This window comes from Trachinotus anak, unplaced genomic scaffold (assembly GCF_046630095.1).
Source record: "Trachinotus anak isolate AG129_WGS33_773 ecotype Australia unplaced genomic scaffold, CSIRO_AGI_Tana_v1 ptg000025l, whole genome shotgun sequence".
Lineage (NCBI taxonomy): Eukaryota > Metazoa > Chordata > Actinopteri > Carangiformes > Carangidae > Trachinotus > Trachinotus anak.
In genome coordinates, this window is record NW_027273876.1 from 13,615,001 (window position 1) to 13,633,798 (window position 18,798).

At 45.7% G+C, this 18,798-nt stretch overlaps 1 protein-coding gene across 3 annotated transcripts in view; it reads left to right on the forward strand.

Annotated features, from left to right (window-relative positions):
* Nucleotides 1-18,798, forward strand: part of raraa (retinoic acid receptor, alpha a) — a 142,777-nt gene that overhangs the window by 88,920 nt on the left and 35,059 nt on the right. Inside the window, exon 1 of one of the 3 annotated variants that reach the window (XM_071463665.1) lies at nt 14,542-15,590. The exons of the other annotated variants lie outside the window; for them this stretch is intronic. Coding sequence (XP_071319766.1) covers nt 15,413-15,590 — 178 coding nt within the window. The 5' untranslated portion in view covers nt 14,542-15,412. Of the gene's footprint in view, nt 1-14,541; nt 15,591-18,798 lie in introns of those variants that run through there. 3 annotated transcript variants of the gene reach the window in all.

Genomic DNA, 18,798 nt, shown 5'->3' on the forward strand with positions numbered 1-18,798 from the left:
AAAAGGGAGGAGAGTGAAGGACTAATCTATGGAAGCAGACAAAGATCCAGTCTGTGTGAATATGAGAGAAGGGAGAATAAAAGAGGTGGAAAAAGTTAGAGGAGAACCATCATTCACCACTTTTATATTACAGTCAGAGCTCTGTGCATGTGCCTCGCTGGCACGATCACCCATAACTATGGCACCCGTCTTCCTTTCCTGCCCTTTATCACCTCCTCCCATCCTTCCCTCAGCATCCCTCCCTTCCGTCTTAAGGCGGTTTGTCTCATCTGCTTGCCGCCGCACCTTTACGCTCTAAAGAGGGCGTCTGCCACATTTTGGGTCGTTGATAGAAACATGACACTGCACCGCAAATCCAGACACACCATGCCACATTTGCACCTCCACCAGGCAGACAAAAGTCGGGCATGTGACCAGTGACGTTGAGTAGGAAATAGGGCGTGCATTGTAGTGCAGGCATTATTTTGTAGCTTGGCAACATTAACAGAGAGAGGAAACCTGATTATAACCACGGTTTCCTCTCTCCCGAATAGCAGAGCAGAGAATGGATGTTGCTGTATTTGTCCCGCCCTCTCATTCAATCACACACATACGCCCACACACACACACACACTCACACACACAGTCACGTTTGTAAAAGCATAGTTGTGCTCTTATTTTTTTGCAGAGCATGGTTTGAAGTTACCAGTGGGATCCCTAATGCTATTAGCTGCTCATTTAGTTGATAATTGTATCATGAAAATATATATTTCTACAATGAAAAGCAATATATTTGTCTCTACTGGGGTAGTTTTAGAGTTGCAGCTGAAAATAATTTTCACTTCCAATGCACACCAACAGTCTAAAACACAAGTGTATTAAAAGTAAAATAATATAAATCTATAAATCAGGGTAAAGCAGACGATTTTCACATTTGAGAAGCTGGAAAAAAGAAAATATTTCGGAGAGACAGAATTTCTTATGCACAGACACACACATATACAGACACAGTGTTAGAGATTCTTTTGTGAGCTACTCAGTCAGTGTAACCACCAAAATGTTCCTGGCTCCTCTCTCGCTGCCTGCCTGGGCCCCTGCCTGCTGCACCGTGCACAGTAAGCTGAGGGACTACAGCCGTGTGACCGGTAAACCTCATGGCAGCTCAGCAGAGTGGCAGACGGCAAAGTGGTTAAGTTGATTATATAGAGTTGTACATTTCCTCAGGGAGCTGAGGAGGAACCGAGGGACGATGCTATGAGGGAGCTAGAGATCAATTGGAAGGGGGGGGGGGATCGATCTGGTGTAAGATATGCACGGAAAGGGAAGGGAGAAGGAGGAGGAAATTCTGTGTAAGAGACAGGCAGAATTGTCCAAGACACATAGAGAGAGGATGTGAGGATGGTGAGGCAGGAAGAAGTACAGAAAAAGATCAGAGGTCCTCTAACGTCTGATGCAGTGAACATTTAAGTCAGTACATTTGTGTGTAATTATCCAACTCAGAGCTCAAACTAACATCTCACAGACCGGGCAATGAGACATGATCTGGGGGGCCAAGGCCGGGAGCACATAGTTATAGTTAAAGCCTTTAATGTGCAGCAAATATTATGACAAGTAGCATTCTCTGATGAAGATATACTGCTCAGTCTGTATTACAAATTACACATCAGTGGTAATTCACAGTAAGATTAATATTTTTAACCACTGGTTCATCAAGAGCCGTACTTTGATGTTCATGGAAATGGTCTGTTATTATGCCCCATTATTCCCCAAATCTCCTTTCTGTTCTATTCTTGGAATTAAATGCTTACTTGCTTGAAAATGGATGTTGCTGCCAAGTTGTTTTTTTTTTTTTTTTTTTGTTTTTTTTTAAAAGCCAGCCAGTTCTCTAATTACATTTGTTACCATGCCAACAGCAGCCTCTTACAGAAAAAGAAGTTGTTTTTTTTTTTTTTTTTTGGTCTCCAATAAAGTGTTTTTCTTCTGTATGAAAACATTGCTGAAAACATTGCAAACATCCTATTCTGACTGATCTCAGGCCATTAGAGGATGTGCTGCTTTGTAGCATCTAGTGATGTCTGTGGACAACTCAGTTATTGAAAAAAACTACACACATTCTCTGTCATGTCAGCCAATCTGCAGTGATTTGCATATGTGATATTTATTTCTTTTTAAATGATCCTCCCGTTCCTGTTGTCTTTAGTTGTGCTATCCGTTTCCCTGACTGTGGTTGCTGTAGTTTCAGAAAGCTCAAACGATTTTTCTTTCCTGTTGACTGTACAAAATGTGAGCAAAGTTCAGAGCAGGCTCATTAAGGTGATTGGAGTGTCACTGCATTCAGGCACCACACAGGACCCTGACCTTGGCCCAGCTTATCCTCCATACTACAATTTATTTTGCGAACAAAGGTGCTTATCACGGAGCTGTAACCAACTACAGATAATGAGTAAAAGCTAATATCGCACTGAGCTCAATGTATGGAAAACACATAAAACACAAGACTCTACATCACCAACAGCTTTAAAGTTTTGTACAAAGGTCTCAAAAACAGAACTAAAATAAAATAAAAGAATTCTGCACTCTCACAGTTAAACTTTCAACAGCCAAATATGAGAGACCACATTCTTCACTGGGTGAAACAGGCTGCCACGCCATTGTTGCTGCATGTGCGTGCGTGTGTGTGTGTCAGCCATATTGTGTGGCTCAGCTTTGGGACAACAGAAATACCCTGGATGATGTGTCTCACTCAGCTGTTTTGCCAGACGACTGGGTTGTTGGCACACACAGGCATGCACACACACACACACACCACACACCACACACACACACAGAGCCACAGAGAGAGGGGATGGTGTCCATTGTTGTCTCCTTGCTGGAATGATCTTGCACCTGCATGTTGCTGATGGTGGGATTTGCTGCATGTAAGTGTGGTCGCTGCCATGACGACACCGCCAAGGAGAGTTGTAAAAATTGGTCCTAATCACAACCGTATCGTACGTACATATGTGTATGATTAAAAAACAGTAACACCCTTTTAATTTGCTTGTGTCTATGTTGATATGTAGAACTGACCTTGTGTCTGTTTATAACCCGTGTGCATCTGCGTCCGACTCTGTGTGTGTTCCAGTCCACACAGTCGATGCACACTGCTCATTCGGCTGTTATTAGGTAGCATCTGCAGGGTCTAAACTGTGGGTGTGACTTGCACATGGACATCATTGGTGTCACTGCATTATTGGCCATTGTTATTCAGCAGAAGCCTGTCTGACACAAATTATGATTATCACTCCAGTTCGGCCTGGAGCACTCTGGCTAACTGCCTGGGTTTGACCATTGAACCCTGAGGTGTAGTCTAGCAACTCCCTCAGCACCAGGTCCGCAGGGCATTGTGTGTGTGTGTGTGTGTGTGTGTGTGTGTGTGTGTGTGTGTGTGTGTGTGTGTGTGCGTGTGTGTGTGTGTGTGTGCGTGCATGAGAGACAGACAGAGGGAGAGAGCGTTTTGTGTACAAGCTGGCTGGTTTCATCTGATCAAAGGGAACGGCTACAATGTTTTCACACATGCACAAATTCTATGTGAATCGACTGCACACATATTGTTATACTTTACTACACAAACTGTATACGTGTGCACATGTGTGTATGTTTATGTGTAGCTGTATACATTTTTTTGTGATTGAGATTCACGTGTGTGCCATGCATTTGTGTGTGAGCTTGTGTTTCTGTGCACACACCTGTGTACAAATGCTCACGTATGCCTGGCTGTGTGTGTGTGTGTGTGTGCATGTGCCTTCATTTGGCTGCCATTTGTGTGTGTCTGCATGCTGCCCCTCACTAACAGAGTTATTTCATTTGAATTTTTTTGGGACAGCTGAATGTCAGCAGATCCATTATCCTTTATCTGAACTCTCCACAGCAGAGAGAGAGAGAGACAAAGAGAGAGAGAGAGAGAGAGAGAAAAAGAGAGAGAGAAAGATGGCGTAGATGAGGGCGGTTCAGAAGATGGATGGATGGACGGATGAATGTCAGTCTCCTATGGCACACTCCTGTTAACTGTCGCTTTCTATAATTCATGAATTATTCACCCACAGTCTCTTCACTTGTGTCACAGTTGCGATCCCCTCCATTAAAAAAGACTCTTACACACACACCTCACTCTTTTATATATATAAATATATATATATATATATATATATATTGACCCACATATATTCTCTTATAGTACTGGAGCAGAGTGTAACCATAATTCACTGCTGACATTTTAAGTCAAGACGTTTTCTACTCTGTTTCTCTTGTTGTCATTTATATATACAGTATATTATGATCTATTACACATGACTGTCTTTTAGCTTGTCCTATTGCAGTCTTCCCTGTTTTGTGATTTTATTGTTGTAGTGGGCAAATTATCATAATTCTACCACACAATAGAATTCATACCCCTATTATTATAATAGTAGAGTGTAAAGCAGGCTGTATTAGATCCAGAGAGGATCTGAGTGCCCTTGGTCCTGGCAAGTCTCAGTTATTTGTCCACGTGAGGCTGTGGTTTGGATCTTTAATCTTCACTGATCAGGCAGGTCCAGGCCTCTCAGAGCGACAGAGCCGTGGACGTACTTTGGGTGGAAATTCAAAGAGTGGAGACACAGAGGACACAGCAGGAATGTTGCACATGTAGTCTGTCTCCCAGTGTTGTGTTGCCTTCGATACACCATTGTGTTATCTAAAATCACACACTGGGCAACAATATGCCGGCTTGTTTGGTTCAGTGTGAACAGGCAGAGGCAGCGTAACGAGGCGTCTTCTTAAGGCCAATATAGCAGGCTCTTTGTATAGAAGGACCTTGTGGCTGATCCGCTGACAATACCCGGTTGGCAACTCTTACTGCGCAAGTACACATGCAGAGCAGTTGCGTGCAAATATGGGACACGCATGTGAACCATTTTGCAACATAGAGAAGTTACATTAAAGTGGGGGAAGTGTAGAAACCTTTAGTCATCACTGTGAACGCCTTGCTTGTTTTTTCACATCGCTTACTGTATATCGCCTCTGGTCGTCACCGCTATTATGTCAAAGTCGCTGCAGTTACAAGGACTTGTTGCAAAATCTATTTCAAAATTCTTTTACCAACACAGGTCAGCTGTGTCCGCTCTCTTTTCCTGATAAGTTGAGCAGTCACACAGGAATCCAGCAAAGCTGTTAGAGGCAGAGGGGTGATGGTGTTTGGGAGGAGATGGGGGGGGCAGCACCTCCCCTCACAGATGTTTGGTTGAATTAGACCAACAGCACAATCCTCCGGCAGCAGATTGTTTTATGTCAGAACTATTAAAACCCCTGTAACTCTTCTACTCATCCAACTATTAAAATACTTTTAATGGCTGTAATGTTGGAGCAGCAACCTCTGGCATCCCTTGAGAATCACATCTGCCCTTCAGATAGCCAGATGGCTGCAGCATCAGTCGTCAGCTTTGGGACCAGACGTCCATTACATTTAGATACACAGAAAAAGATTGCAACATTGAACCGGCAACAGTACTAACTTTTGCCCTTCTTATGACCTTGAAACAATAAACCTTTATTAATATTCTTTTAATTTTTTTGGTGCGCCATCTCCTCCTCTATAGGCCCATTTATCTATTTCTCTTACTCTACATAATAAGAGGAGTTCTGAATCAAACTTCCCATGAGTGTGACCCTTATCTGTAATAACAGCTGTATTTGTGGGACTAATGTTGTCAACCAGGATATTGTGCGCAGGGAAAGAGGGAGGGAGAGAGTGATGAATGATCTGCCCAGAAAGAGAGGGAGATAGAAAGAGATGGGCTGTTGGCCAACGAGGTTAGAGGTTTTACTGTGGGTGTCCGCTTGGTTGCGTAGAGACTACTTCAGATAAACACACAGACCTGAGAGCATGCACACTTCTGGTCAAACACAGTCTAGACAGCCCAACGCTTAGCTGTGTGCTAACTGAAATATGCATCATCCCTTTTTTATTCACTGCAAACACAACAATGTTTGAAGACGCATTTGCAAAACATCGTGAAGTGGCTTTTTAGGTGATTATGAAGGCATTTTTGTCTTTTAGGGGCAGTATAATGTGGAGGTTCACATTGGTGGTGCATGAAATGTAAATGGAACAATTGTTTTACAGCCAAGGTGAAGGTAAAAGTACAATCTCAGTGAGAGATAAGAAAGCTAAGATGCTGTTTATCAGCAGAATCGAACAGAAGAGACTCTGATATAGAGCTGCAACAATAATACAGATGACTGGTGTATATGTTATGTGCAGGGACACAGCATCTGTGCAGTACTGGCGACAAGTGGAAACGCTGAAAGACCGGAGAGGATAGCGAACTGAATAATGACGGGTTCTGGAGGATGATTTTGTTAACTCCTGATAAGCTCTGACATGCCAGGCTTCCCAGCAGCCCCTGGCACTCCTGTTCTCACCTCCACACATGAGCAAGCGCATCTGTGAACTCCCCCTGCACCTTTTTACACATTTTACTGTAGCACCTTTTTTTCCCGATTAAACATGCAAACGCTGATACACAAGGATCCATGCCAAAAACACCCCGACACACACACACACACACACACACACACACAGATGCTCACGTACAAACACATATGCACACAGGCTTCCACTTCCTTACATCACCACTGAAGCTTAGCCTTCACTTTTCTGCAAGGATTGTTGGCAACAAGGAGGGAAAGACAGAGGAAGCTCCAGAGACAGCAGAGAGAGAGAGAGAATAATAAAGGGAGGGAAAGAAAGGCGGGCAGGATGGATCTCTCCATCATGCTGTCAGTAAGGTGCAGCTGTAGCATTAGCAAGGAATAAAGAGTGTTTTTAAAAGGTGCTGCGAGGTGCAGCAAAGATGAGTCGGATAAATGACTTCTCTTTTTCATTCAAACAGCCCCAGAAAGCCCACAGGGTCACTGTGTGTGTGTGTGTGTGTGTGGAAAGTGAAAAAGGAAAGGAGAGTGTGTGTATAAGTATGAGGGAAAGAAAGTGTGACAGTGTGAGCTTGAGAATGCATGCAGAACCCAGACTTTTACCGCGGCCGGCTGACGTTTTTGTTACCCCTGACATTATAACATATTATGTTTTTTTGTATTTTTTTCCTGGCTGTTGCCCCTCTCCTTTCACCACTGAGTGGGAAAAGTAATGTAGTTCAGGGGGGAGCATGTAAGGTGGAACAATGGCTCAAAAATATTGAATACGGAGTGAAAGGGAGCCAGGGTTTGAATGACAATAGGCCAGAGCTGGGGGTGAGGACTGATGATGTGAGGGGGTGGCGAGTCCAGATTGATGATAGATCTAAACTGGTTAAATATTATCAGGCTTCTTTGTCTTATCAGAGAATGGTAAGATGTAGCCAGCTAATGATCTGCCCTTCTGAGCCTTTCACTTTTTGTATTATGCTATTTACTTCCTATTGAGACGCTCCTCTCTCTGCGGGTTCACAACACAGATGGTTTAGGTAGCCATAGTGACTGCCAAGCTTTATTTATATCAGTCCACAGCTTCTTTTTTTTAACTCTTGGAAGTTTCGTCACAGATGGAGTGCTGAGGTGCAAAGGTTGATAATTTCAAGTATTTTTCAATTCAGCCTTTTCCCTATAAAACCGAATGGGTGAAAAGAGATTAAAGGTACCTATGTCCTAACCTCACTGATTATGTGAAATGTTCCAGTAAGTGTCACTGAGTTTTCCAGGATATGTGTAACAACAGAGACGCAGATGCATATTTTGGCATAATGATAAGCCATGTGGTGTCAGTCATGTTTTCAGTACTTCCCAATTTTCCGCAGTGTTTGTTTTCGCTTTCCTGCCTAAATATCAAGGGCAGGACGAGCCAGGGCCCGAGGGCGAAAAGTTTGACACTGATATCAGTTTTCACAGCAGCTCTCTGGGTTTGTTGGCTGAGTCTGACAAAGGACGAACCTCTTTCCTACTGCCTGTGGCTAGGCTGAGTAAAGCGTTTGACTGCAGAAACAACCACAGTGCAGGGAGAATCTGTGCCCTGATAGGGCATTTTTCACTGTCAGGGTTGTCCTCGGCTCTCGGATGAAGCTGACCCGTGCGCACCTCCGGGACTTGTGGGCAAAAAGGGCTGCCTCTCATCCAATTAACTCCTCTCTTTCATACACATAAATATATACACACAGACACACACATAGTAGGCCTGGGGTGGTGAGTGTGGGGGGGGGGGGGGGCAGTTACAGAGAGGGGGGTGAGAGACTGCAGAGAAAAAGGGAGTAGCTGCTCCATCTACATTCCCTGCGCCCCATTCTTTTGAAATGCTGATGACGCCTCCTCCGTCACCCTCCTCACTCGGCTCCCTTCTCTTTTAATGCGGCAGAGTCATCCATTCCATTAACCCTCCTCCTGTTCCCCTCCCCAGGTTAGAATGAGGCAGATCCCCCACCGCCAGCCCCCCCTTCACCTCTGTATAAAAGGCAGGGCAACAGGGGCCACAGTGATGACGATGGCAGGGGCATTTGTCATGCTCTGAGCCGCGGCAGTCTGTTGCTCTCCCGAGGGCTTTTGTTGTCCCCAGCTCCCGACTTGCAGGCTAAGCAGGGGATTTCACATGTTTCATTAACATCTGAACCTGCTCTGCACTTTGGAACATTTCACATCGCTCGGCGGGAACGTGCACAAACACAGACATACGCGCAAATGAAAGATAAAAGGCGGGATATAACAAGCACATGTGCCCAGGAGAGACCAGTCAGTTTTATGAAAGAGCGAGGGCGAGATTAGAGCTGTATCACACACACACACGCAAATACACAACCGTTTCGATGAGTGTTGACTGCTCATTCAGCCCGCAGTTATCCAACCTCTGCGCGCTCCTTGGCAAACATTCAGGCTTTGTACTAAGCACAACAATCAGCGTGCCCTACCCAGCGCCGGTGTTAGGGGCACCACTCAAGTGGAGGTCACTGACGGAGGCGTTATAATGCTTTGGGCTGGGCACAACAAGACTGAGGGCAATCCACTTAAAGCGAACCACCAAACCCCCACCTCCTCTCATATCCCTTCCAGGCCACCCCGAGTATCACACTTCTGAATGGAAAACGGGAAATCGGCCCTCTGCGGCACTTAAAAAACTGGACAGAGAAAGCAGCGAGAGGGAGGGCGGGAGAGAGGAAAATACTGTGGTGGTGGGAGGTGGGGGGGGGTGGGTTTGTGTGAGTGATACAGAGCTTCTTTTTAAACACAGCGCCTCGACACCCAGTAGTGCCTAAGATCTGTTAGAGGGAGATGAAATGGCTCAAATCAAACAACAAGAGTAAAAAATCAAAGCTTGAAATTCAGTTTTGATGAGATCGTTTTTTTTTTAATGATTTTTTTTCCCACTCTCTTTTTTTTTTTTAACTCCATATCCAGATTTTGTGAACTCTGACTTAAGGCCACGAGGGTAAGCCTGCGGTCAAAAGCATGGATGCAGGAAGTGGAGAAATGAATGATATCATACACAGATAAACAGAGTGTAGTAATTGCATCAGTGATGCCAATTTCTGTGTGAGTTTTGGCAGAGTGGATATGTATACCATCCTCTCCCTGCTCCCCTCTGCTCTGCTCCATGCTTCCCCCTCTCTCCCTCTGTGCTTTCCTGCAGGAGGAGATCATCTCTTCCCTCAGCCCCAATCATACTATACTCTGTGTTCATCCTCTGTCCCTCTTGTCTTTCTTAATAGAATTAGTGGCGTGTCCATCTGTATGTACTAAACATCTCCCTGCTCCTGACAGCTAATGGGGGCCATTCTCAGTGCGGCATGACTGATACTGGGATATCCTTCCTCCAGGGTAACATCCATAGCAATTTTCCCTTGATTTGCTGAGTGTTGGACTCAATGCAAAGGAACATAGACCTAATGATCATTGTGGAGATGGGCTCTCTAACTCAAGGCCGCAGAGTGTGGACGATTACAAGCTATACAATAAGCTATGCCCCCCCCCCCTTTCTCTCCCTCTGCTGAGGTATTTCCAGAATGCCGCCGGCCATGATGGATTTATGAGTAGGCCATACTTTGGTAAACACCGATGGTAGGCAGCTTTGTCCTCCCCCCTGTGATATAGTGAAGGTCCCCATAAAAAATGGGAAAACCAGGTTATGGCCACCATAGAGCTGGGCTAAACAATAAAAGGCTTTATGGGCAGATATAGGCCTGTACCATAAATGCTGGAATCTGCCGTCGGAGGGACATTAAAGGGATAATGACGGGGGGGGGGGGTAGCTTTCACAAAGATCCCTGCAGCCACTAAGAGGGCCTTTTTAGAAAAGACACACGCACACACACTGAGGATAGCAAAGCACTGATGTAGAGATCTATAGAACAGTTTAACTTTGGGTCAGGCTGTGTGTGTGTGTGTTTGTGTATGTGTGTGTATATCCAGCAGATTGACAGAAAGGAGCTGGAAGTGGAGCAGTGTTCATCGATAACTGCAGCTTGTTCTCACATCGAAGGGTCGGGCCCTCATTACACATTGGCTCGCTGTCGGGGAGCACAGCTGTTGGGTTTGGCTGGTGCTGCCTGTACAGGCTGCACAAACCCAGCTGTGCAAACAAACACACACATAGACAGATATACACACACACAGACACAGAAACCGTGATGGCAGTCAGGGGAACGGAGTGGCAACAGACAGGTCAGTAGCGCTTCAGGTGGGCTCGAAAGCAAACACGCACCTTGATATTATCCTGGTTAGAGAGTGGCATAAGGAAGTTGGCTGCTGGGACAATGCCAGTGGTGGGAGTGGGGGTCAGGTGGTGGGATTATGGAGCTGATCATCGCAGTCATGGGATAATGCTGCTAACATGCAGACAGCATGTTTTGCCCCACAGCGTGACAGAGACCTGGACAGATGCAATCACTATCTTATCGCCCCTTGCTGTCTCTCAAATTAGGACACATTTCAACTCCTTAAAGTACTTCCCCTCTGAATTTATCTTCTCTGTCTTTCCCTGCTGTGCTGCTTTATTAGGTCGCTGGGAAGATTTAAGAAAGATAGAAAGCTTTGCCGAGGTTTCCAGCTTCTTTATCGTCTGGGCATTAGCCATCTGCTGGCACATGTGCAGGAGAGCTTGGGGGGAGGTGTAGCTTGAGCGCCTGTGTTTGTGTAGTAGTCGCTAAGGCAGACAGGAACTCTAAAATTAGGCCCGGGCCATTCTAACTCGAACATGTCTGGCCTTATCTTGTCAGGAGATAGCTATTATCCGTGCCAAGTGTTGTCTGAGCGATACGGCAGGTCTGATCTGTTTTTTCCTTTGCCTTTAGAGCCTGTTTAGTGTCTCCAGGCCAACCAGAGCCCACTCGACTTTTCCACGACTTTTGGACAGTTTGATTTCAGTCTGTTTTGATTTGACCGTCCACTCCAATAATGAACACACTGTGCAGGAAATGTTCATAGCCATGCAGGAAGAAAAAAAGAGATCTCTCCAGAGTGCAGGAACACAAGAGTCAAGGGACAGCTGACTGCAGATGTTGGTGGATCGTCTCCAGAATCTACTCAGCTTTCACCAAGAATTCCCGCTCATTAGCTTAACCAAGATCTGCTCTGACACTGTTGACTCCAGCTTGTGCGTTTACAGAGGAGGCACTCTTCTTCTTCTTTTTATCACGTACAATAATCCAAATGACATAACGACCTATTGTTTGTTCTAACCTGTCGGCTCATCTCCTTGGGGGAGGAATGGCAGGGGAAGCACCTTTTACTGCTTCCTAACACCCCTGATTGGGCTAAGAAAGACGGAGAGTGGGGCAGTAAAAATAGTTTGACACCCTCAAGGTCCAGCCAGCAATCTCCTCACCGCCCTCGCCCATAAAACTCTTTGAATTCCCTCCTAAATTCTCCCCCACTCGCCCGCTCTCCCTCCTCCATCGCTCTGCTGGACTCTTAAGTTTTAGCTGTGCTCCAAATCAAGGACGCTATGTTTACTGCTTGTGGTATCCCTCTATTATTTGCACTTACATAACCATCTATTTCTGCGAGGCCTCCATGTCTGAATGGTGCTTTAATCAGGCCCCTGCGTCGGTTTGCTTGGACTTCATGCAGCAACACTTTGAAGCTCATGCCATGAAACTGAGACTTGCCTCTTGGTGACAAATTAGGGGATCAAGACACAATCTCATTCTTTCTGGCTTTGCTTTGTGCCAGAGTACTTTTCCATGTTCGCAGGACTGTGGTGCTTATTGATACTGGAACAAGAGCAGCTACCTGGACCCGTGTGTTAATGCGGGCTGAAGCTCTCGTGACTCCCTCTCTACTTAGTCTTTGCGAAGTCATGAAGACACAATCGCGGCCGCTGATCGCTCTCACTTCCCCTATATTCATGGCACCAATTGTCGAGTGTGTGTCTTAGCACTTCATATTCATATTATGTGTGTGCACGTACAGACTGGCCTCCACCTGGCATTAAACCAGTGCTCATTTTTCCATTGGTGTGATGTAGTGCACCCAATTCCCAAACTGTCTACCCCTCTGTTCTCCTTTCTCTCTCCTCCTGTGTAAATAAAAATACCACATTTATTTAATCTTGGTTGTCTTGATATATTCAGTTTTATTAAGCAAGACAAAGTGACATTTTTTGTTTAAAAAATAAATGTGAGAAAGCTGTGGCAAAAGGACCTTTCCTCAGGTCTAATCTTGTATCCCTCCCTCCCCCTCTGTAATAAGCAATGATCAACAATCTGTTATCTCCTAGCTTGTTTTATGCAATCACAGGGTATTACCCGAGGATGAATGCCGTCCCCTTGGAGAAGAAAACAGAGCCTGGAAAATTAGCATTTTCTGACAGCCATTACTCATAGGGCTAATCCTGTCAAGGAATGTGTGGCTGTGCTATCAGCGTGGGCAAGGGGTCGCTGCGGCCCAGGCCTGCACACTGGGCTCTTATCAGGCAGGGTAAACACGCGGGGGTCTGCATTAAATAAGTGTCACAGTCAGTGGGGGCGGAGCAGGCCGAGCCCCCCCCCGCCAGGCTCCATGCAGATAATCCCTCTCAAAAACTGTGTTAGTCAGACCCAGCTGTGGCCTGTGGCTCAGGTACAGGGAAGGTGGGGGAGGAGAGGTATTGTTCAGGCAGTGGTGTAGATTACAACACAAGTCACACAGGTTTTTGGCTACATTGTCCACATTAATGCAGATATATTTGAAAAGTCCAGATACCACACTCAGATACCACAACTGCATGTCCACTAGACAACTGGATGGGACAGGTAATTCTTCTGTCATAGACGAGTTGTCAGAATCTGCAGCTCAGAAACTGCCCTCTCCTCCTCTTGACCTTGTCCGGGACGTCCCAGTCATTATTAAACATGCTTCATATTTTCATGTGTGGTCTATTTTAAGAGCCAAATTTTCACTCTTGACATTGTTTAGGTCAAAAATAATCCTATCATGTGATATGTTCTCCAACAAAATGACTTGTAGTGGGTGCTCGGCCTTAATCTCCACCACTGAGCATGGGCAGGCAACTTGAGGCAGCAGCTGTAGCTGCTTCACATCACATCACAATCACAGGTGACGGTGTCATGGCTACAACATGAGACTGGTTTGTTAAAAGTTTGGATGTGTTTCAGGGGCTGTGACTCAGCATTGATATTACCATCAGCTAACTTTGAAAAGGAAATAGTCATACTTTGATAGTTGTGCTGTGATACCTTTGGCATAGATAAACATCTTGCATTACACAGCTACATGTTCCTCTAACAAGTTGCAACAATGTTGCATGGAATGTTGCAGAGTAAAGGTGGAGTAACCTTTTATTAGAGAGGTGATGCAACTCTGAAGCAGAACAACTTCCTGGACTTTATCCCAGCTGCAGCTACACTGTGAGAAAAGTTAAGTGTCAGTTACCATGACTGGGTGACTTTGCTTTTGTTACTTTTATGTATGCTGGGTGAACCGAGGCGCCTCTCTGGGCAGCACTCGAGGAAGTGTAATGGTGTTACACTGAGTGTACAAGGTGGGAAACCTTGAATAATGTGGGATGAGAGCGAGCCAGAGAGGCGAATCCGAGTCAGCCAGTGGGTCACCAGGAGGTGAGGCTGCCTACTTCCCTGGGTTCAGGAAAAGTTCAGCCGCATAGCATTAGGCAAATTAGGGAGACAGAGGCTGGGGGAGAAAGAAATGGAGGGGTAGGGACTGATGAGAGCATGGGGGAGAGGGTCAAATTAGTTGGAAGGAGGAGCCCAAATAAAGAGTGAGAACATAGACGGGAGCTTCCAGGAAAAAGAGTGAGAGATACAGTCTGGTGCAGCACTCATTATGTCCGTGAACTCCATGTAAAGATATGAAAGACTCATTACTGAGCTTATATAACTTAATCGTGTCCTCTAATACGTTTCTATTTAAAGCCCCCCCCCCGCACCTAAATTTGAGGGGAGGGCGGTGGGCCCCCTCCTCACAGTCCCATGCACGGCCCGTGTTTAGAGAGAGAGAGGGAGATCCATGGTGACGTCCCTGAAGGGGTTAAACGTAGGAGGAGCCACGCATGAAAGGAGATCGAGGGAAGGCAGAGAAAAAAAAAAAAAAGAAAAGAGAAAAAAGAGCCGAGTGGAGGTGGAGCCAAAGTCCTCAGCTGCTGTGCCTTGTCACATTTCTGCAGAACATGATATCCGCACGGTTTGGTGTGGGAATGATTTAGCCTCGTCTCCCCGAAAACAAACAAGGCGGCGCTGCGCGTTTCGTGCGGACCTGGATGTTAGAGGGCAGGCTGCGACCGAGGGAAGCCGCCGGTAGCTGTAGCGCACGGAGGGAGACCGGTTCATTCACGGTGCTGACAGGAGTCCACCCACGGCGGGCGCAAACGGGACAACCGACCGTAACCCGAAGGACGAACTGCAACCAGACGGAATTTCCTCTCTGATATTTGCGCCTTCTTCCCACCGATTATTATTTTTTTCTGTGTTGTGGACACGGACTTTGGAGATTTGTGCTCTCTTTTGTGGGATTTTATCCGGCTTGTTTTCTCTTTGTGGCGTGGATACAGCCTCAGATGTTGCTCTCTGCCTGAGCAAGGCCGACAGCACCGATAGATTCTGCTGAAGTTATCCGGGCCGTTTTCGATTTATCTTTCTGTGCCGTGTCCCTGCGTTGGACACCATGCAGACTGTTCTCCTGAATTGTGTTTTCAGATTGAGCGCAGCCGATTAGGCTCCTTCTCACACACACACACACAGACTGACTCCTCGATTTGGTCTTTGATCAACACAGCGCTATAAGAAGATGCCAAATGTTCAAATGTGCCCGCTGTGTTTGGATTTATCACTTTTCCCTCGATTTTAATGCAGTCCCCCCCCTCCCCGTTTGGCCCCCTCAGTTTCTACCTCTGCTGGCGGAGAGCTCAAAAGCACACGGCACGACAAGTAGTAGTCTAGTTGGTTTTTTTTGACAATAATCCCCTGCTATCGTCCTGTTTCGTATGATGTATGAGAGTGTGGACGTTGTGGGACTGAATCCCAGCCCGAACCCGTTTTTAATGATGGATTACTACAACCAGAGCAGAGGATGCTTGATCCCGGAGAAAGGACTGGTGCCCGGGGCGCCCCATCCCTACAGCACGTCCATCAGGAACCAGCACTGGAACGGCTCCAATCACTGTAGGTGCCTTTTCCTGCCCGCACAACTTCATTTCACTAAATGGTGTTAACGTTAAAACCGCTATGCCCACGCTTGTGTGTGTGTGTGTGTGTGTGTTTTATTTATAGCCTATATGATGAGTTTATTTTTATTTTGAATCGTTCGATAGTTGCGACTGAAATCCTTATTATAAGGCCTTTATTTCTGTGTCACAAGCCTGTTTTATTTCAATTATTTAAACCCCATAATATGTGCCAAACAGCGTTGCATGTTACCACCATCGCCGAGCTCAATAACTGCATAATATATACTTGACCCACTTTCGGATCCATCTCCTCCGCCTCAGTATGCGCCCAGGTTGGGCTTTTTTTTTTTCTTTCCCGGAGAAACCTCAGTGAGACTGCGGCGCTCTGATCCAGGCCACGTTATCTAAAGCTTTTGCCTTCCTGAAATATGCACTAAATACAAACAAGGTTTTGCGAGCCATGCCAACGTTAATCAGATCAAACTTTCCTGCCAGTGTTATCCCTCGGTTCCTCTGGTAATCTGGATAGCTGCGCCCACAGGCCACAGTTTCCAGAGCAGCACGGCCCGAACTGGTCGGTCCTGCCTGTGCAATGTTATTTAATCAGACCTTGAACTAATTACTTGTGCATATATAACCAGTGATTTGTATTTAGTAAAGCTGGGGAAATAATTAGAACACAGTGTACTCCAAGAATAAACTCCACACGGTGTAATCTTTAACTCACATATTTATCTTAATATCTTCACATTTTTAGTTATTTCAAAGGCTGCACATTAGAATATGGCAATTGATATTTATCCATTAAACACACCCAGGAAATTTATTTGTTGGCTCATGTGCCAAGGAGTGAGGATGACAGGCTTTCCGTCATATCTAAAAATAGCATGTCAGTGTCTGGTGGTGGTTTTAAAATCTCAGTGAGACTTAGTGTGGATAAGTGATTTAGTTTGTACATGTGATTTAAAAAAAAAAAAAGTTTTATAATTTTTTTTTGGTGTGGAGTTTTTGCCCTCCAGGGGAGATTTCAGTTCACCGATACTGTATCTGCTGCAATGAGAGAGAGTTTTATTGCAACAACAAAGTATCAGCGAGGCCCTTCCCATTCTTTACCTCAAAGGAGCTGCACTGCACAAAGCTCGAGCAGGCCTTTTTAAAAGAGATAGCTCTGTTGTCTTTCACAGCTGAAGGAGCGTAAAAGGCAGGAATCTCCACAGGCTCTTAAGGGCCAATTTCCTCCTCGTCTCAAGACTATAGAAACACACGACAAAGGGAAATTTAAACAGGAATTTCTGATGTTTGGCAGCAACAACAAAAGCACTCAAATTGGTTTTGTTTGCACTGTAGTCCCTCTACCTCTCTCTCTCTCGCTTCTTCACTGCTTGTTTTTATAAGTCTGATGAGATTTGAAATTCCTCCTGACTCTAAGGACAAGTCACATACTCTTTTATTCCACAGCTGATACCCAGCGAGCTTGATAGTATTTCTCAAACTGGCCCACTGAACAGCTCTAGTGGCAACATTGATTCAAACCATGTGAGCTAGTCCGAAGGAGACTGGTGGGGGTCAGGGGGGGAGTATGGGGGGTTAGGCCCAGGAAAAGACCTCTGATCCCTTACTCGACACCACATTGTTTTGCTCAGCAGAGGAGTTGCAGGGGGAGTTGGGTTGGTGAGTGGACGGTGGTGGCATATCTGCTCTTTGCCTTACTGCTTCTGAGTAATAAAAAATTTAGTGCATAACCAGGGAGTGGTGGGGGGTGGTAGGGGTTGTAGAGTAGAGAAGCACAACATCCGTTAGTGTCATCACGTGGCTCGGAGGCTTATTGGATCATAGGGGTAGAAAACACAACAGACAAAACAGAGCAAGATTTTTTTTTTTTTTTTTCACCTCGTGTTCTCAAGCAAGAATCCAAACCAGCCAGGCTCAGAAGCACGAGGCAATCCCAAAAACATCTGCTGGCTTTATCTGTTTCTGGCTTTTCCTTTTTAGAGTACTAACTTCACAGACAGTAGTCTCATGGTATGTTATCCTCTGCACGTGGGTTTAGAAACAGACTGCTGGGGGAGTTTAGGATTTTTTTTTACCCCCCCCCCCCTGCTTTTTCCTTTTTGGTCCTCTTGTTTTTTCAACCTCTCCACATTGGATCTAACTATTCATTACGGGCTTTACAGACGAGCTCTCTGGCCCTAAGAGTGCACTCAATGACATCTTTGCTGAAGTGAATCTGGCCTAAAACAACCTCCCGGACCCATTAAGTGGCTGGGCACACGTCCAGATCATATGGATGCGTCATCCCTGATGTTATTATATCATTTTATTCCTAAAAGATGCTGTGATTTGAGGCAGGTTCGCACAGTCACAGGCTGTGACAGCAAGCCGCTTCTAATCTGGTCACATTCAGAGCAGCAGTGTTGAATCTTTATGGTGAAAGGCCCTGGCCTTGCAGATTAAATGCATTTAAAATTTTCACAGAGTGCCTGTCAGAATCCTTACAGCAATTGCGGGCTCATGCATGAAAGAATGTGCATGGCCTTTCTCACATGACTGTCACACACTAAAAAAAATGGGGGGGCATGAAGGACGGAGGGATTGCGTGGTGGGCTCAAATGCTCACTAGCCCACAGGCTCCTCGCTCTTTTGTTTTTTTTCCCAGGCTGTCCACAGTCCGAAAGAAAGCGGTCAGCAGGGATTTCCATAGAGAGCAGACCAGGCATAGAGAAGGACGAGCTTTAGCTAGTTTGTCTTCAGAAGGCAGCGCCTGCCAAGTGGGCTATTGGACACGAACACTGTGTGTCTGAGGGGCAAGTGACTGGCAGCTTAATCTGACTCATGGTATTTAAGTCCTTTTGCCCTAGCAGGAGACGAGGCCCAAGAAAAAAAAACAGATGGTGTTTTTATTGTTTTTTGCTGCACCGGACTGTAAGAGCAGGAGCAGTTTTGGGCAATGAGTGAATATTTTTGAAAAGAAAGTGAGGGAAAAAATGCAAAGTTTTCACTTTGCTGTTGAAGTGGTTTCTCTTTTGCCTTTTTGAGAGACTGCAGCATCAGACAGCACAGCGAGAGCATCCCTAATTGCTTGTGCTGTTAGGCAGCAACACGGAGAACTGTGGGTGATGTGTTGGGACTCTGTGCAGGCCAGCAGATTGGTGCTGGCCTTGCGAAACAACTGAGACTATCACTTCTCTCCCCTCTTTATTTAT